This window comes from Coccinella septempunctata, chromosome 6 (assembly GCF_907165205.1).
Source record: "Coccinella septempunctata chromosome 6, icCocSept1.1, whole genome shotgun sequence".
Classification (NCBI taxonomy): domain Eukaryota; kingdom Metazoa; phylum Arthropoda; class Insecta; order Coleoptera; family Coccinellidae; genus Coccinella; species Coccinella septempunctata.
In genome coordinates, this window is record NC_058194.1 from 30,032,008 (window position 1) to 30,049,036 (window position 17,029).

General features: G+C 36.0%; 1 protein-coding gene across 8 annotated transcripts; it reads right to left on the reverse strand.

Moving 5' to 3' along the window:
- Positions 1–375: 375 nt before the first annotated feature.
- LOC123314798 (protein draper) lies at positions 376–16,938 on the reverse strand. Of its 8 annotated transcripts, none has more exons than XM_044900161.1 (16): positions 16,816–16,938; positions 6,780–6,910; positions 6,313–6,608; positions 6,006–6,249; positions 5,618–5,876; positions 5,282–5,493; positions 4,982–5,223; positions 4,515–4,676; positions 4,067–4,231; positions 3,668–3,874; positions 3,457–3,612; positions 3,075–3,251; positions 1,980–2,294; positions 1,512–1,688; positions 1,266–1,403; positions 376–1,130 (listed from the first exon to the last, which is right to left on the reverse strand). In XM_044900161.1, the coding sequence occupies exons 2-16, from the start codon at positions 6,866–6,868 to the stop codon at positions 1,000–1,002; spliced, it is 2,970 nt and encodes a 989-aa protein (XP_044756096.1). In that variant the 5' UTR covers positions 6,869–6,910; positions 16,816–16,938; the 3' UTR covers positions 376–999. The 8 variants fall into 8 exon arrangements, with proteins under 8 accessions (XP_044756096.1, XP_044756097.1, XP_044756094.1 ...); XM_044900162.1 differs by having other exon boundaries at positions 4,575–4,676; positions 16,820–16,922; XM_044900159.1 differs by having other exon boundaries at positions 16,820–16,921.
- Between the last annotated feature and the right edge of the window lie 91 nt (positions 16,939–17,029).

Below are 17,029 nucleotides of genomic sequence, written 5' to 3' on the forward strand. Positions count from 1 at the left end.
TGGCGAGCCTCAAAAGCACCCGGCCATAAAAATCCCATAAAATTTTACGACCTTCCTCGTTCGTCGCAGACTTCATAGACAGCCATCTTTGTCTATCTTATCAAGATAGTGTATTTGTTGTCCTTTATTATCAAGGCATATTTCAGTCGATGTTGCCAACTTGTGCAATAGAAACGAAACGCTTTAAATTTTAAATACCCATTTTTATTTTTATTTTCTAAGTACTTAAAATAATTTTTTTTGGGAAACGGTTGAAATGGTTATTTCAAAATGAGACATTTTCGTCTGAAGGAGTATTCCTTATTGATCTGAATAAACTTGGGCAGTGAGATTACCTGGTATAAAAGAAGGGCCGATTTTGAATTGAAAAACAAATTCATGTAGTCATTCTTTATTCAGTTTGACACAAACTTATCACAGTACATTTTATATATAAAAATCTTCAATTTTATATACAACCAGAGAATTTAATACTACACGAATTATAATCTTAAGATTGTCACATAACTCGAGAACGGTTAAAGATAAAAAAAAACATACGTCGACCTATTTGAAATCGAATTTTATCTCTATATTATTGCTTGAATAAATATTGCAAATTACACGTATACAGTTACAATTCAACGTTTAGAACCTTAAAACAATAAAAAAAATATCGTTGATTTTGATCTCCCTTACGTAGGTATATTGAAAATGGAACGGTAGAAACAACATAAATAAAAGATTGAGAATTTTACCTATATTGGGAGTAGACCAATATTTTTCCTAATTGCACATTTTGAGCACATGAGAATTATTTACAAATAATACTCCATCCAATTTTCTCTTAAATCCCTAAATCCGAAATGACATATCACATTGATTTTCAAGATTCAATTTTTGATCCTCAAAAAGCTTTCCTCCTAAAGTGTACAAAAATTTTTCGATTCGATTATACATAAAAAATATATAAAAACGCGCATCATCTCAAATTATAAGCAATTTTCGGGAGATCTCATCTCAAGTGGAATCAGTCTCTGTGTTTTCTTCTTTGATTGGATCTTTGGAACCAAACGGACTCGGCATCTTCTGATAATGTGGCTTTATTGTACTCACAGGTCTGGTGTAATCCAAGTGGTCGTATTCGAGCTCTGAAATTGAAGTAAACTTTATGGCTCTCCATATAAAAAGATGCACAACTGACAGATCTGCTGACGCCGACACCATTCAAAGTGTCAGCAAACTGATTCCTTCAACCGCTTCTTGAAAATAACGAATTCACTCACCTATGTCTTTGATGTCTTTTTGTTTGATTTCGTCATAAACGTGATCCAGCTTCTCCAAACTGTGGTAGATGTTCGGATTAGTTGCATCAGCGTCTTTGTTTTTGAGCGACCTCAATTCATCTTCAACGCTATAAGCAACTGCAGAGAAAAAAATTCAGTATTATCCACCGGTGTTTCAAAGTTTAATCGGGTTAGTAACTTTTCTTATGGAATGATTAAATGAACAACGAAATTCGATCAACATACCAGAATTAGAACATGAGGCAGCTCCCAACTGTCCTAACCTCGCTCTTTCTAGAAGAGTATTTGATGGTCTTTGCAGATTATTACGGATCATGCAATTTGTGTTATTCAACAAGTGCTCATTATCCCTTTTACCAACACCCTGATAGGAGTACACTGGATTGTCGAAATTATTGCGTTCTGAAAAGATTTCAACGTAAAAAAGAGTTTTCCAACTCCATTTATCTTTATTTTTCATTTAGGCAAGGAATTTCGAGAAGAATTACACAAAAAGTACTTGAGAGTGAGTATTTGAAAGCTACAGAAAATATCTTCATTTCATTTTTGTAAGTATAGATTCCATTTTATCAAATAGTCGAAAATATCGAATTAACGAGTTGAAATTTCTTCGTGAAATATAAAATGCATCAAGATAAATGACCTCATCTGTAAATTTGGATGGTGAATGATCGATTCCTTGCAGTATCTTACCTGGTGGATCTGCTATGTACTGCACGTGGGCAATCTCAGTTTTAAGATTTGCCACACGTCTCTTGTAGTACAGAATGACCAGAACTATGATGGAGACTAAGATGAGGGCCAGCATGATGCCAGCAATGATACTGCCATACCCCAGACCTTCATTGGGGGGTGTTGTCACCCTGCCCAACACCACAGGCTCGTCGCAGTTGGCCCCGCTGAAGCCGTGACGGCAAACGCAACCCCTGGCCGCGTGGCAGATGAAATTGTCGTTCTTACACTCGCAGGGGGTCATGCAGTGGTCTCCGAAGTATCCCTCTGGACAAACTGGAAAAAAATCGGGAGATTAATAAAAGAAAACAGAAATTGAGCTTTACTACTCTCTCCTGGATGGAATATAGGAATTTTAATGAATGTTTGGATGCTGTGCTCAAAACATGAAAGATAGCTCTCGAAGAGCTTGGCTGCATTCTTCTACCATCAGTTGACCCTTTCTCAGAAAGGGATTTCGATGTTCCCTGACTGTCACAGAATATATAGATGTATTTTAAGGGATTCTCTGGTGTGCAGACCATAACAGCATACACTACAGTTTGCTGTATAAAGCACTCTTTTCCTAGAGGGTGTGGACTGTTTGAAACGAGGTCCAACAATCCCCACTCCAACTCCTGTGGACATGGCAATAAATAGATCAACCAAGTTGGGCCCTCAGGCACAAGAAGCCTGCTTTTGGTGTAGACCACAGATCTCTATCAGGGAAAATAACCGCGTAAGGGTTCATCAAAGCAGACACTTTATTTAGAAGGGTTGTATTGGCATCCTCGCCATCTCGAGAGCCTTCGCGTGCCTCCCAAACAGTCCTCTATCAGACCATAGTCCCTGTACCTAGACTCCAAGATCTGTCTTCATAGCCACCTCTCTTCGTGGCACGCCAGAAGAATAATACCTAAAACCTGATGAATCAACCCTTTCTAAAAATATAACTAGCCTTCTCTAGAAGACATGTAATGAATGTGTCGCCCCACAGAGTGCTTATAAACCCCACTAGTAAAATTTACGCAGTTTTGCCTGACCAAAAATGAGAAAAAAAACATTCCCAATACTCACTTTCTGTGCATTGCGTCCCAGTCCAGCCAGGCTTACACCTACATACACCATCGTTCCTCCTGCATTCACCATGGTTGAGGCACTTGCAGTGTTGGCTACAGTTCATACCGAAGCGACCTGGTTCGCAAGGAACTGTACAATTTTCCCCCATCCAACCAGGCAAACATTGGCAGTATCCTGCGAATAAGAAAATTCGCCTTTAACATTTGTGATTTCATAACGGTGGGTTCACGCAGAGTTCCTAAGAACTAAGACCTGAGAATGGAACAATATCTGCCGATTAGACTGGTTCCTTTCTTAGTGTCTCTGCCTGAACTCACCATGCACCTACAAACAGTAGTGGGCGATTGGGTGAAATTGTGGCCAGCTCATGATATCCTACCTGTGACATGGTGACAATCACCACCGTTCCTGCAAGAACAATTTTTCTGGCAATTCTTTCCGTAAGTACCAATGGGGCAAGGATGTTCGCAAGTGAGTCCGATGAATCCTGGGGGACACACGAATTCTCCTGTGATGTGATCGCAAGTTTTGTTACCTGCAATAAATCCGGTTACATTCGTTTCACACGGTACAACTTGGAGCAATCTTACTGGTGGTCATTTCAGGACATTTCTGCCTGCAGCTAAGTCCGTAATATCCATGGTCGCACGGCTGGTCGCAGTCCTTTCCCTGCCATCCAGCTTCGCAGAGACAGACGCCCGTTTCTGGATCACAGGAACTGTTGTTTTTGCAATTGCAGTCTTGGTCGCAATTCAAACCGAATTTTCCCAGAGGACACTGACTTTCGCAGGTGACTCCTGAAAAAATTTAGGAATTATTGGCGGTTCTCGTCTAGAAAAAGCATCTCTCGTCATATATCCAATCATACGTTGACTAGAACGTGTAAAAATTCAATTCGGAGATCTAAGCCCTCAAAAATTTCACTTTTTTGTTGATTTTCATTGAAAAATTATCGTCTGAGAATTGAAAACGTGGTGGTGAAGTGTTACCTTTCCAGTTCGGTTTGCATATGCATTTTCCAGTGACAGAGTCGCATCCCACACTGTGTTCGGACTCACACTGACAGATCTGTTCACAGTTATGGCCGAAAAAGCCTGAATGGCACTGATGCTCACACAATTCTCCAGTGAAACCAGCGCTACACGTACAGTTCCCTGAACAACACAAAAACAAAACATGCAAAATAAAATAAAATAAAATAAAAGTTAAATACAAAAAACTAAAACAACAAACATCAATAGTTAGTTGTTAAGTGTTAAATTGTTACTTAGAAACTCAAAATTTGTATTATTCTTGAAACAAGGTAATTTCAAAACAGCATCGGCATCATTTCGAAACATTTTTAAAGTGTTATGAAAATCTACACAGGAAAAACTAGTCTCTCTTTAGCATGCTCAAGCTGAACAAAGCGATATTAGTAGAAATTAAGTTGCTAACCATTCTGTGGGTTACAAGATGCTCCATTTTTACAAACACATTTTTTACTACATTGTGTACCATAAGAATCATTGCTGCAAGGCCTATCGCATTGTTGTCCCTGCCATCCTGGGGTGCAAATGCACTGTCCAGTTTCCGTTGAGCATGACGCGCCGTTTTTACCTGGAAATGGTTAGAATCCTTCAGTTAAGAATGGAAGCGGCAAGCATTCATGGTTGGTTAGAAAAATATTGTAAAATAATTCATATTATTGATACTCGTGGATAAAATATAATCCAGCAGGCATTATATTTTCTATTCTAGAACAAGAAAATTTTTTTTTTCACTGATATTGTGGAATGTAAATGAATAATTTTCCAAGTATAAGAAGAGGAACTCTTTTCAATTCATGCTCCAGGCGTTAATCAAATATTCCCAATAGAAAACCAAAACAAGCATACACAAAATATTTGCTCAACATCACTCACAGTCGCATTTCTGTGCACAATCCTCTCCGAAGCTGCCATCCGGACAGGTCTCTTCGCAGTTAACACCGGTGAATCCAGGGGCGCATATGCAATTTCCATTGACAGGCGAACATTGACCGTTGTTCTGACACTTGCACTGCCCTTCGCAACCCTTGCCGAAGGTTAAAAGCGGACAAGGTCTGGAGCAATCTTTGCTGTTCCAACCAGGTTTGCATTCGCATTTTCCAGTCCACGGATGGCACCTGCGCAGAAAGAAATCTTCAGTGGTCGAATTCGGGAATACGACCCTGCCATACTCACATTTCCGTGTTTTCCTTCACGCACTCGCAGGATTTCTCGCAGTTTTTACCCCACCAACCGTCTTGGCACTTTCTCTCTTCACAAAAACGTCCCTTGAAGCCTGGAGAACAAGAACAATCTCCGTTTGACCTCGAACATTTGGCGCCGTTTTGACATTGACATGTCTCCGTACAGTTAATGCCGTATGTGTTCTCGGGGCATATGTCCAGGCACTGAAATCATCAAATGGTGGTTGGAAAGAGGCGAATAATAGAGGAAGAAAGGCTCAAACTTTCGACCAGAGCCAAAAGGTTCAAAAACCAAACTATTACTGAATAAAACCCTTTCTCTACCTACCCTTTCGCCAATGAATCCAGGTAAACATTCACATTTGCCTGTGATATGATGACACGATGCTGCATTGTTACAGTCGCAAACTTCATTACATCCTTCACCAAAATAACCGAAAGGACACCTGTTAGCGCAGACCGGACCTGTCCAACCGGGTTTGCAGTAGCATTCTCCAGTTTCCGGATCGCAAACTCCTAGATTTTGGCAGTTACAGTCCGACTTACACTCTGGTCCATGTTTGCCCACCGGACAAAAGTCGTCACACCTTCAAAAATATCTTTATTACGGTACTATTCAAACAGTTGGTATCCCTATTGAGAACTCTCTCAATTTTGAGACATTTGGACATAGCGCGAAGAAACAATAGATTATTTTATAGGTTTTGGCTACTTACAGTGGGCCCTTCCATCCAGAGAAGCAGTGGCATTCACCGGATACTGGATCGCAATTACCATTGATACAACGACATGTTTCTTGACAGTCCAATCCGAAGGTACCATTGTCACACTGTTTTTCACAATGTTCTCCTATCCAACCCCTCGCACAAATACATTTTCCATCAAAAGGATCGCAGGTGGAGTTATTTTGACATTCGCATAGATTTTGACATTCTCTACCCCACAGTCCTTTAGGACAAGCTGTAAGATGTAAAACACGTTCAATTTCCGATTGAGAAAAAATAATGAGGAAAATATACTCACAAATATCACAGTAGGGACCACCATAGCCGGTCTCGCAAAGGCACTTGTCTGGTGCAGTGCAAGTGCCGTGTATGCAATCTCTGGAACAGATGGGCTTACAGTGCGTTTCTGTGCTATCCTTGGCGTATCCCTTGCAGCAGTCTTCGACAGGTCTGGTTTTCACCAGGGTCTGCGTTTTGTAAACCGTCTTAAACTTGATTTTGTATTTGGAACATCTTGGTGGGAAATTGAGGCACCATGTGAACTCTCGGACTTGGTAGGGTTGCTGTTCGGAAACCCTGACTGTTGTTGTATATCTGAGGGAATGAAGGTATCGAGGTTAAGTCCCTTTACTGTATATTGAGTGAAATTGAAGCCTACTTAGTTCATATACCAAGTTCTTCTATCAGTATTCAATGGGGTTATAAATCAAATTACCATTGCACAAAACACACAAAAGTATGAGTTAAAGAGTTCGTTTTACTTACTCTTCCTGCCTAGTACATATATTTGGTCCTTCCAGAACTCCTAAAACTGATATCATCAGAGTAAAGAAAATAAGCACTTCCAATTCCATGTTGGTAAGTTTTGTAGTACTTCTTTTATCTGTTTCACATATCTGAAATAAAATTTCGAATTAGTACAAGAAAATACTTGGGCTAACTGGCCAAATATAACATTGGCCTGTCGTGGTCATCAGAACAAAGTATAGATCAAATATATGATGAGTAATAAAGTTAATTCTTTTCAATGAATGAGTCGTTATTTTTATGATTAGTTTTTGATGGCATTTTTGAGAAGTTTTCTTTGTGAAGATGTGGAAATCTGAATTTTGTTGTCCTGTATAGAGACCAGGAGGTAAGGTAAGTTTTTACAGCAGAATTTTTCGTTAAAATTCTATTACAGCTTTCTTGTCACTTGTCAAGAATGTTCATAAGTTCCAACATATTTCTACCAATTCGTGTTCAAAAATAAGGTTTTAAAATACCCTCTGGCCGTCTAGAATATAATGATTTCGTGTTCCTAAAATCTTTAAAAGCAATATTTCCACTTCATTTAAGTGTCACCCAATTATATTTCCATCAACACTAGTATGTATGGAATGAATGAGATCTGTTGAAAGCGACTTCTTTGGGTGTTAATTATTAATTAGCAGGTAGAGTAGCACATCTTTCGGTATTCAATGAATGCTTTGTAAAACCGATTTTAATCGAATTTCAATAGGTTCTAGGAATAATTCATTCATGACTACCAAAAATATATGTCTCTCACAAGAAAGTAGGAAATGAAAAAAGAAAAATTGAACCAAATTAGAACTGAAATTCATATCATCATATCAATTCCAGCTAATGCATTTCTTATGTAATTTTCGAAGCAATTAACGAGGAAATATAGCAAATTATACAGTTCGATTACAAAAACGTTTCGACGACTAGAAGTAATGAAGCGCTTCAATATAAATACCAAATGGTTGAGTGCTCTATGTGCGGTCTAAAGACCACCAAAATATGACAACTATGTCGAATGAACACATCCAATATTTATGTTTGATAGTAATTAAAACGAGTGACTGTGTATATTCAAAGAACATTATCAAAGAACAATGGCCAGTTAAAAGTAGATTTGAACTACACGAATTGAAGTTTATAAAATAATAGTTGCATTTTTACTTTCCTATCTAAACAAACGCACCAATTTTATTCCAATGTGAAATTAAATTCGGAAATTGGTGAAAAAAAAACGGGACACTAGGAATTTACATATCTATTTTATACAATTTCCGGTATATCCTATACAATAGAGGTAACCTTGAATGGTAACATCGTCACTATCATCATTTCATACTTCATGCACTCAACGAAAGATGTTAATGGAAAAGGAATTGATTATTTTCGATAATGAACCTTTGGAACAGTTCATAGAACAGGAATAACATGTAATTCGAGCAGTGTATATTTGAAAGCAAGTACGTATATTCACAAGAAAGAATTGAAAATATTTTTGACAAGGATAAACTACACCTGATGGAAAAATAACAGAATCAGAATAATTTCTAATATTTTTGGTATTTATCCTAATACTCTTGTACCCTTTTTTGGAATCTAAACAGCTCGAATAGAAATATGTAGAAATTTCAGTGGACTCAAAGTTATTTTCTGTGCTTCATAGAATAGAAAACTTGTTTGAATCATTTGATGGATATGACTGAATTCAGTGCTCTCAAACGTTTGATTTCTCTGTGTACGATTTTTATAATTGTCTTTATTCATTGGATAACTCGCTTGTAGCCCCTGTGAGTAAATGAACACTTACACCCTGGAATAAAAATTTTATTTTTCGATTATTGATGATGAATGAAGTTCTCTAACATATATGGCACAAACAAATGGTACTTAACAGTTCTTTCTTTATATAACAGAACAATTCATTCCATTTAAGGTTCCCTTTCATCGATTTCCATTCGTATCAACTTCGTGGTACTATTACAACTTCTATGCTATCGAATGATTTCAGTTTCCCCCAAGTTAGTCATTAAAGAGCATTGTTCCGCAAAATTAAAATGGCATGAATCACGAGAATTAAGAGTACGATCTTTATTTCCTTTTTATCGTCGTCTATTCAGTTAAATACATGCATTATGTGAGTATTTGTAAATGGTTCATTATGTATATTGGTCTCAGGTGGTATGTTAATTTTTTCTTGTTCCTGGAACACCATTCTTAACGGTGTATTATTGAGATTTATTCTTATGGTACTGGGAAATGACTATAGGGGTCTCTGGTGGGTTGCGAGGAGTTTTTGCATCGTTTGTTATAATAAACAATAGTACCTATATGAAAAATAATTTTGCAGAGATTCAAAACATTCACAAATTTTACGTCCAGAGGCTTTCTGAAAATTTGAACAAAATTCACCCATGCTTCTGAAATAATAAGAACCTACAGGTGTTTGTTAGATATTTCTGTATAAACAGACTACAATTCGATAGCTATATTATTGAATTATTGAAGTCCTATTCAATTTTTTATTCAACTTTTATATATGAGGTACAAGGACTTTTTCAGGTGGAGAGCCTGTACTGTGTGCATGCCTATGTGTGTATATTTTTATATTATCCAAATTCTCAGAAAAACAAAAACAAGTGAGTAAATTAGCAACGTTTCTCTGCAATTGCAACACTCCAAAGTGTAAACTCTCTTTCTTGATTCTTCGGTCACATAAACGCAGTGCCTAGGTTAATATTTTCTAGGAAAGGAGTGTACCACACCATCAGGAAGTGTGACTGTAACTTCCAAGTACTTAATTGGATTACAGATTTTCTCACAGCGCGAAAAATCGAGGTCATCCTTGTTGAGCTCATGACTAAACCGCTTAATTCGAAACTTATGACATGTAGAAGAAGCTTGAAACACTTGCCACTAAACTATTTACTTCCAATCTGATTTCCGTGCTAATAAACGTAGTTACATGTTGCCAAGTATGAATAAACAATTTTTATCATCTAACAACTGGGGATACGCCTGTTTACACTGGCAGATACCAGCATGTTACGCTAGACATTTGTGGACATGAATAGAAACTGGTTGAATTCCTTGTCTGAATTTGATCAGCCATAGAATTGGTCTTTTTCAGTGGGCCCCAATAAAAATATCTCAAACCACCTTATCAATCAGAAACTTACATTCTGATTCTAGATTTCTTCTTATGAAACTTGAGATAAACCCTTGAGCGTAAGAACTAAACACTTCTTCCAAACACACATGATCCAACTTCATAACAACATCCTAGTGGTCGTCAATTTTGCATTTCTATGACAATTCGTTTGGAACCCTTTAGTAGGAAGCAGCACAGAATAGTTAGATGTTACAGTCATTTATAAAAACTCTGTATATTTTGCATTTAGCAGCGCACCAAGACATTCACGATAAAATAAAACAAATTACATTTGGTCTCGGAAATTCTTACATGCGCTAAAAATAAATACGTGACCACGCGTCATCGAATATCCTATCCAATCTCACGTTCAAATTGCTATTTAGTGGCTTGTATCAAGTAATGTAATAGTTTAAACAAACGCAACAGATGTGGATTCTACATGCTTAATCGTTTTGCCTTAATAGTGATGTCCTTCTTTAAGAAGGGAGATTAAATGACCTATCAATAGAGATTTCTGACACAATCAAACTATCTTTGCATGTTATTTTTTATCCAATGATTATTAATATATCATTGCAACGTAATAACTCATTTGCTATCTCTTGTTTCTGCTCGAGTTCTACTGAAGATCGTATTAGAGGTCAAGAACTTTGTGCGTAGATTCGCCAAAATTAGTTTCAATAGGATTGATCGTATAAATAATGAACCGAATCTTCTGGGTCTGCAGAATGATAAAAACTGAATTTCTAAACAGGAGAAACCTTTTGAATTCAATATGCAGTAGCTTTCACAATAAAGTGTTACAGTCGCGAATGTAAATATTCTATAAACGATTTTATTCCTTAAAAGATACATCCTAGAGATTCTCAATTCAAACAAATTAAACAATGAACGTTTAACACTTTTTACCTAGATTTTTGCATTGCATTTCGAGAAAACAATGAAATTTTGTCACCTTTCAAACATAATAGGTTGCTCAAAATGACTATCATTCCACTCACATACTTGAAAATCGCTGAAAAATTGTCCACATTTTTATCATTTCACAAAGCAACTGTAAAGTTTCTCAAATAAGGTCGATTTCCTTAATTTATCGATTGAATTAACAGAATATCGAATTCATCGATTTGCAAAATATAGATAACAAAGTGAATCATTGTTCCGCAGAAAAATCTAATCCTAATGAACGAACAAAGATTGTGGGAATGATAATAATTAAACCAAAATACATGACTAATTTCTCGTATATCTTTTCGATTCCCGGTAAAATAATTTGCTGATACTGTATAGTTGTTTCTTGACGATATCGTATTATAGCTGAAGGTTGTTATTTGGTTAATTATTTATATCTTCGTAAGAAATTCTTTAGAATTCAGTGAATACAATATTACGAACAATCAACCTAATGAAAAATTTGCATCGTTTCAAATCACATGAAATTTTTTGTCAGCGACTATTGAGCTATGCTGAGTTAACTCTGCTTTCTCATCGAATAGTATACCAAAGAATCTATCACAGTACCTGTAAATACTGGCACAAAAGTTTGTCTGAACATACCTACGCAAGAACCAATTGATATAAAGGGGTAGAAATATTTCTCAAAAATTTTAAATAACAATGGTCCAAGTACTCGGTATGGATAGTGAATATTTTTCAGAACCAATTTGTTTCATTGAAAGAGAAAAAATGAATAAACAGTCCTTGAAACAAAGGGCACAAATGCTGCATACACAGCATAAATAAAATAATTCCTTCTCCGAAGAGAAATATAATCCTACATCCTATATTCCTCCAATTCTGCTTTGAAAGCAAACAACCAGTTTAAATAATGGTGTCAAATGATGTTTTCATTCCCCTTATTGAGTTTCATTAGATTCGTGTTTCCAGTAGAAGTTTATTAGTAAATAAAAATTATAGTCGATAAATATTATTGATAGATGATAAGGTGATCTTACTTGTCCACAGATTGTGATTCATTCGAGGATAATTCTGAAAGAAAAAAGATCTCTTCTTTCTCCTCAAATACAGAATATTTTCCTTGTAACCGAATAGCACCTTAATGGTTGTTTAATACGCCACAAAAAATAAATAATTAGTTGTTCGAATGACTCATCCAAACATGAAACAGAAGACTCCAATGAAAACTCCAAGCCTGAACATTGGCAAATTGTTTTTGCATCACAACACTGACGATGAAAATAAATATTCTATTCAGGATAATAGAATTCACTGTGGAGGTTGTGACGTTTCAAGCTATAGGGTTTTTTCAGTTCAAATATTGAATTTGGGAGATATTTCTGCTTCAGAACATTTTGTTCTGCAGTTACTAATTTTTCCCAACTTGGCGTGAAATGCACAGCTATTTCTTCTGTCGAAATACTGTTGTTTATTATATTAACTTTTCAGTGTCGTCCAGTGTGTTTAATTCTACTTTGATCTCCATATCATACGTGGAAGTTGTGATTTTAGAGCTGGGAGACAAAGGACGTGTGCTATATGACTCATTATAACCAATTATCAGCAAGTTAGACATCAACATCCTCCATATCAATATTCCAGAGCGTCCTGTGGCTTGTCAGAAACAGATCTCTCATAACTTACAAGTTTATTCATAAACCGCAGCTTCCCTACTTTAATGCGACAGAGCAATTCAAAATAAACAATATGAGTCATTGTTCAATAGTAAAATGTTCACAAATCCCTCTATTGCAACAATTCAAGATCAAGTGTATACCTACTACACACTAGCACACAGAATTGTCGGCTGTTCTATGTCTTGAGTTGTCAAATATTGAATCAAAAAACAGAAAGTGTGATCTAAAGGTCTTAAAATGCATGCCTCCAGGTGAAAAAGCGTCAAACATGCGGACAAATTTGATTTTTGTAAGGAGCATGCATCTTATTATTTTCTGGACGAATTTCCTGCACAATCTTTATGGATTCACTTATATTCAAAGTGCTTTTTTCCGAAAATAGATTGTCAAGATAGGCACTCGATCATGAACAAATAGGGATAAGATAATCATTGTTTTATCGATGATCTATCATCTTCAAACATGGAACAGAATGTCGAGGCAAGTCATAACAATTATTGTCATTATTTGTATGCTCTGTACCGGAAATAACTAACTAGCACTTTTCTCCTTCAATAAACCGTTCTACAGCACGATCCATGGATAGATTGGGAAGCTGTTCGAGTGTAAGTTGAGTGGGTTTCACCGATGATGACCCACCCAAAACTGTGGGAGTTGATTCATGAATATGCAAAAAAATGTAGAGTTCATATAAAGAAATCACATTTGGAATTGCATCAACTGGTATTGGCGAACAGATTGTTGCAGTTAGCTCATATACAACTCAACTAAACACTCATCAATGGAATATACACAGGGTGCTCGAAAATGTAAATAAGTGGGTGGAAAACAACGAAAATATTTTTTTCATCCAACCAGAGCACGTCATTCGTATATGTTCCATAATATTCTTATCAATTCGACATTCAAATGCCCGAATGCTGCTCAAACATACCTTATTTTTCTATATATATACATCGAGTTACATTATGAGTTGGTGAATTTTGAGCTAGGAGATTTTTTGAGCTACAAACTTATGTTTCATTAAATTATTTGAAAAAATGTCTTCTCATTGATTCAAATTTGGAACTTGATACACAAAAGTATATTTACTCATAAGTATATCAGTGTTGAATAAAAAAAAGATTGAAGCAGGGGTATCGAAGGTCATTCATCACTGAGGCACATGTCCTGAGGAATGATATACTATGACAAGAATTTTTTCACTTCTACTGACTCATTTGTATGCGGGAGACAATTTCTTGGAAGTTTAACAACTGTGGAGTACGCCACAATATTTTTTTATGTCCATAGAATGATATAAATCAAAAGAGTCATTTTGAATTTGTTCATAATTGTTTGTCAAACGAAATACCTAGTTGAAGGATAATATATAGCATCGTATCTGGATATTTATTATATTATATGGTCGTGTTTTATTCCACTTCTTGCCTTTAACTAGGCAAGAGCTAAGAACTAGGAGGATTTTTGTCAGAAGGTACTATTTTTCAGAAAACCCCTCTGGTATCAAATTTTTTTCACGTGATCCTTCGCTGAGGTTAATTTTTAAAAATAATGAACCAAAGAGACGTGAATTTGAGTCTACATCTCGGCTCAGAACAAATTCTTGGCACAGATAACTAAATTATTATAGGTGTTTACTATTGTCATCTTGTTTCAGATAAGCTGACAGCAGGGGTTCGGTGACAGAATATTATCAGGCTTTGAACCTCATAAAACCAAGTTTACAACAATAAATTCAGAATTAGCTTATCTGATGCCACTGATACGGTGTAACATAAATTGTACACAAAGGGTGTTTGCAAAACCCAGATCCTTTTGGTATTTTGAGCCACCTATGCAATCTACGTGATGCAAAAATGAAATTATTCAAAAGGACAAAGCACAGGTAAAGACGAATGAACTCAATACCACAACATAAAATTTTATGCCACGTCAATCCTATTTTATTGAGGAGCATTGCCTTCAACTTGGCACGTTCTTCGACAAACCATGAAGTAAGTCATTATATTTCCTGCGGAATTTGAGGCCCATAATTGTTTATTATTGGCAAAATTTCTGTTTGGTTTATAACCAACTTGGGCTTGTAAGCAATCGCACAAAGCGTGGTCATATTCATGGTATTTTCGGCTATATTATTCAGAGACAGGTTTATTTTTTCCCACGAAGCATTTAATATATATACCTCTTTGAATTTCGTATTATAATGTATAGAGATAAGTAGAACACATGGATAATATTTAAAGAACCAAATGTATCTCAATCGCCACAGTTTCAATTTATTGTGTTATACTGCATATTAAATAATATTTTGATCTGAGTGTCTTGATTTCGTAAATTATACTTTTGTTTGGATCATGCATCATACGTTATTTAGAGAACGTACGTAAAATGCAAAATCATCCAAATCAAAACGCATTGTCAATACTACGATCAAGTCCACTAGATACAAATCAATGAATATTCAAATCTATATCAATGGATATTTCGATCGATAAAATTCAATATTTCATTTCATACTTTTCGATAATTTGAACTGGAGCACCTACGTAGGTTATTAACTCCAGGAATAACGGACATTTTCGTCAAATTTTTTCATTTATGTATCTTGCATTAATATTCAATTATTAATGTGGATGGTTAGTGGTGGATTTATTCAACGTATGAAAATGGTTTTTTTCTGGAATATTCGCAGCACAGATCAATTCTTATATGACATTTAAACCCTTCATTTTCTTCCATATCTGCTATCGATAAAAACCAAGCAGTAATTTGAAAATTACGAACAAAAAATTCATGGTTGGCATGGTTGCCAACGTATCTGACACACTTATGACTTAAAGGCTGTCCAAACTCAATGGTGGCACACTTAAGCAGCTTAAGCTACTGTTTTTACTTTAAACTTTTCGTTCAATCATTTGAACGTTATCCGGTTATTGCTTCCTTAATTGGTTGGCCTTTCATCCAATTCCCAATAGATGCGGGCCATGGGTCCGTATTTTTTTCACACTTCATGAAACAGGGTCGACGAAACGTTGGAAACCAGTTCTGTTTACAAGAATCTGAAGTATGCCAAGAAGAGAGGTGACATTGATAAGCTGCTTGTTGAGAGAATTAGGGGAACTACCGTATCATAATTTGAACATTTCAAAATCTGAACAAAACTTTTCTAGACAAGCCACAGCTACTTGCGTGGAAACTACATGTAAATGGGTTCATTTAAAATCGCTTCGTAAGCGAATATAATTGAATTAACAACTGCAACGGATACAGGGTCGTTTATAAACAAACTCCTCTCACCTATTCTTCTCAATTGATTTTCAGTAGATTCTCCAAGGAGTAAAAGATGAAATTCCTCGATAGACACGAATTTGGAAGTCACAACGAATAAATGCGTAACTTGGGGGTAAACAAACAAAGCACAAAATCGAAGCACACGGAACACAACGTTTCTCTACAGGACGTAGAGGCCTTCATCGGAGTAAAATAAGACCGATGTTGGAAGTGAGTGAATGGATGGAATGGCCCCCTTGGTGGTGGGGAGCAAAATTGAAAAGAAGTGTGAATTGACGTAGTGAACGCAAGCGCAGCCTCTAAAATTCGCATACATCTTTTGGACAATGGATTTATTTGTCTCAGGCTCTGGGTGATAACATTGATTGGATTATGATGACTTAAGCGATTTGGATGCGCAAATTAGAACAAAAAATGAGGTAAGATTCATCATACTTCATACCTACCCATACTCCCGCCTTTAAAACAGGCACTTTTGGTTTTTCTGTACTTTCTGGATTATACGAAAAGTTTAATGACACTTCCCAACTCATATAGCTCCAATCGACTAAATTTCAAGGTTGAAAATAATAAATATCAACGAATTACTTTTTGAATCAAGAACAAAATAATTACCAATCAAATCATATTCACATTTTTTCCTTTCAATGAATAAAGCAATTATTGGTAACTTTGCTATGCAATTCTTGCAAATTATTGATTTGGTGGTCGAATATCTTGATATTCATCACATTCGTATCGCTAGTGCGGTAATATTCAGTACCTAGTTATAGATTAATATCATTATGCAATTATTCATGAACCTTTCCAAATGAACAATAATTTATTATGGCATCATGGTTTATATTCCTAAAACAACCAAAACCCTGTATTTTGTGGTTATTCTTCCATGAATTTGATGTGTGTGATAATGATACAAACATTTTGTCGTCATGTATTTGCGTCATGAAATAAATCTTTGAAAATTAGGTGTACCCACCACCCATCAAGGACGTCCAGAATGGAATTACAGTTTCCTCTTATAGCCAAACAACAAAACAAACTTTTAGACTTTTAGACGATTCACAATTATAACTCTCATGCACTGTTTGGTCTGAGAAAAACGACTGGTTTGAAAGTTAATGTTAGCCCTCTTATTCCTCTTCATACCTGGGGGAATCCCCGTTTTGCTTATAATATTCCGATGTTCAGAT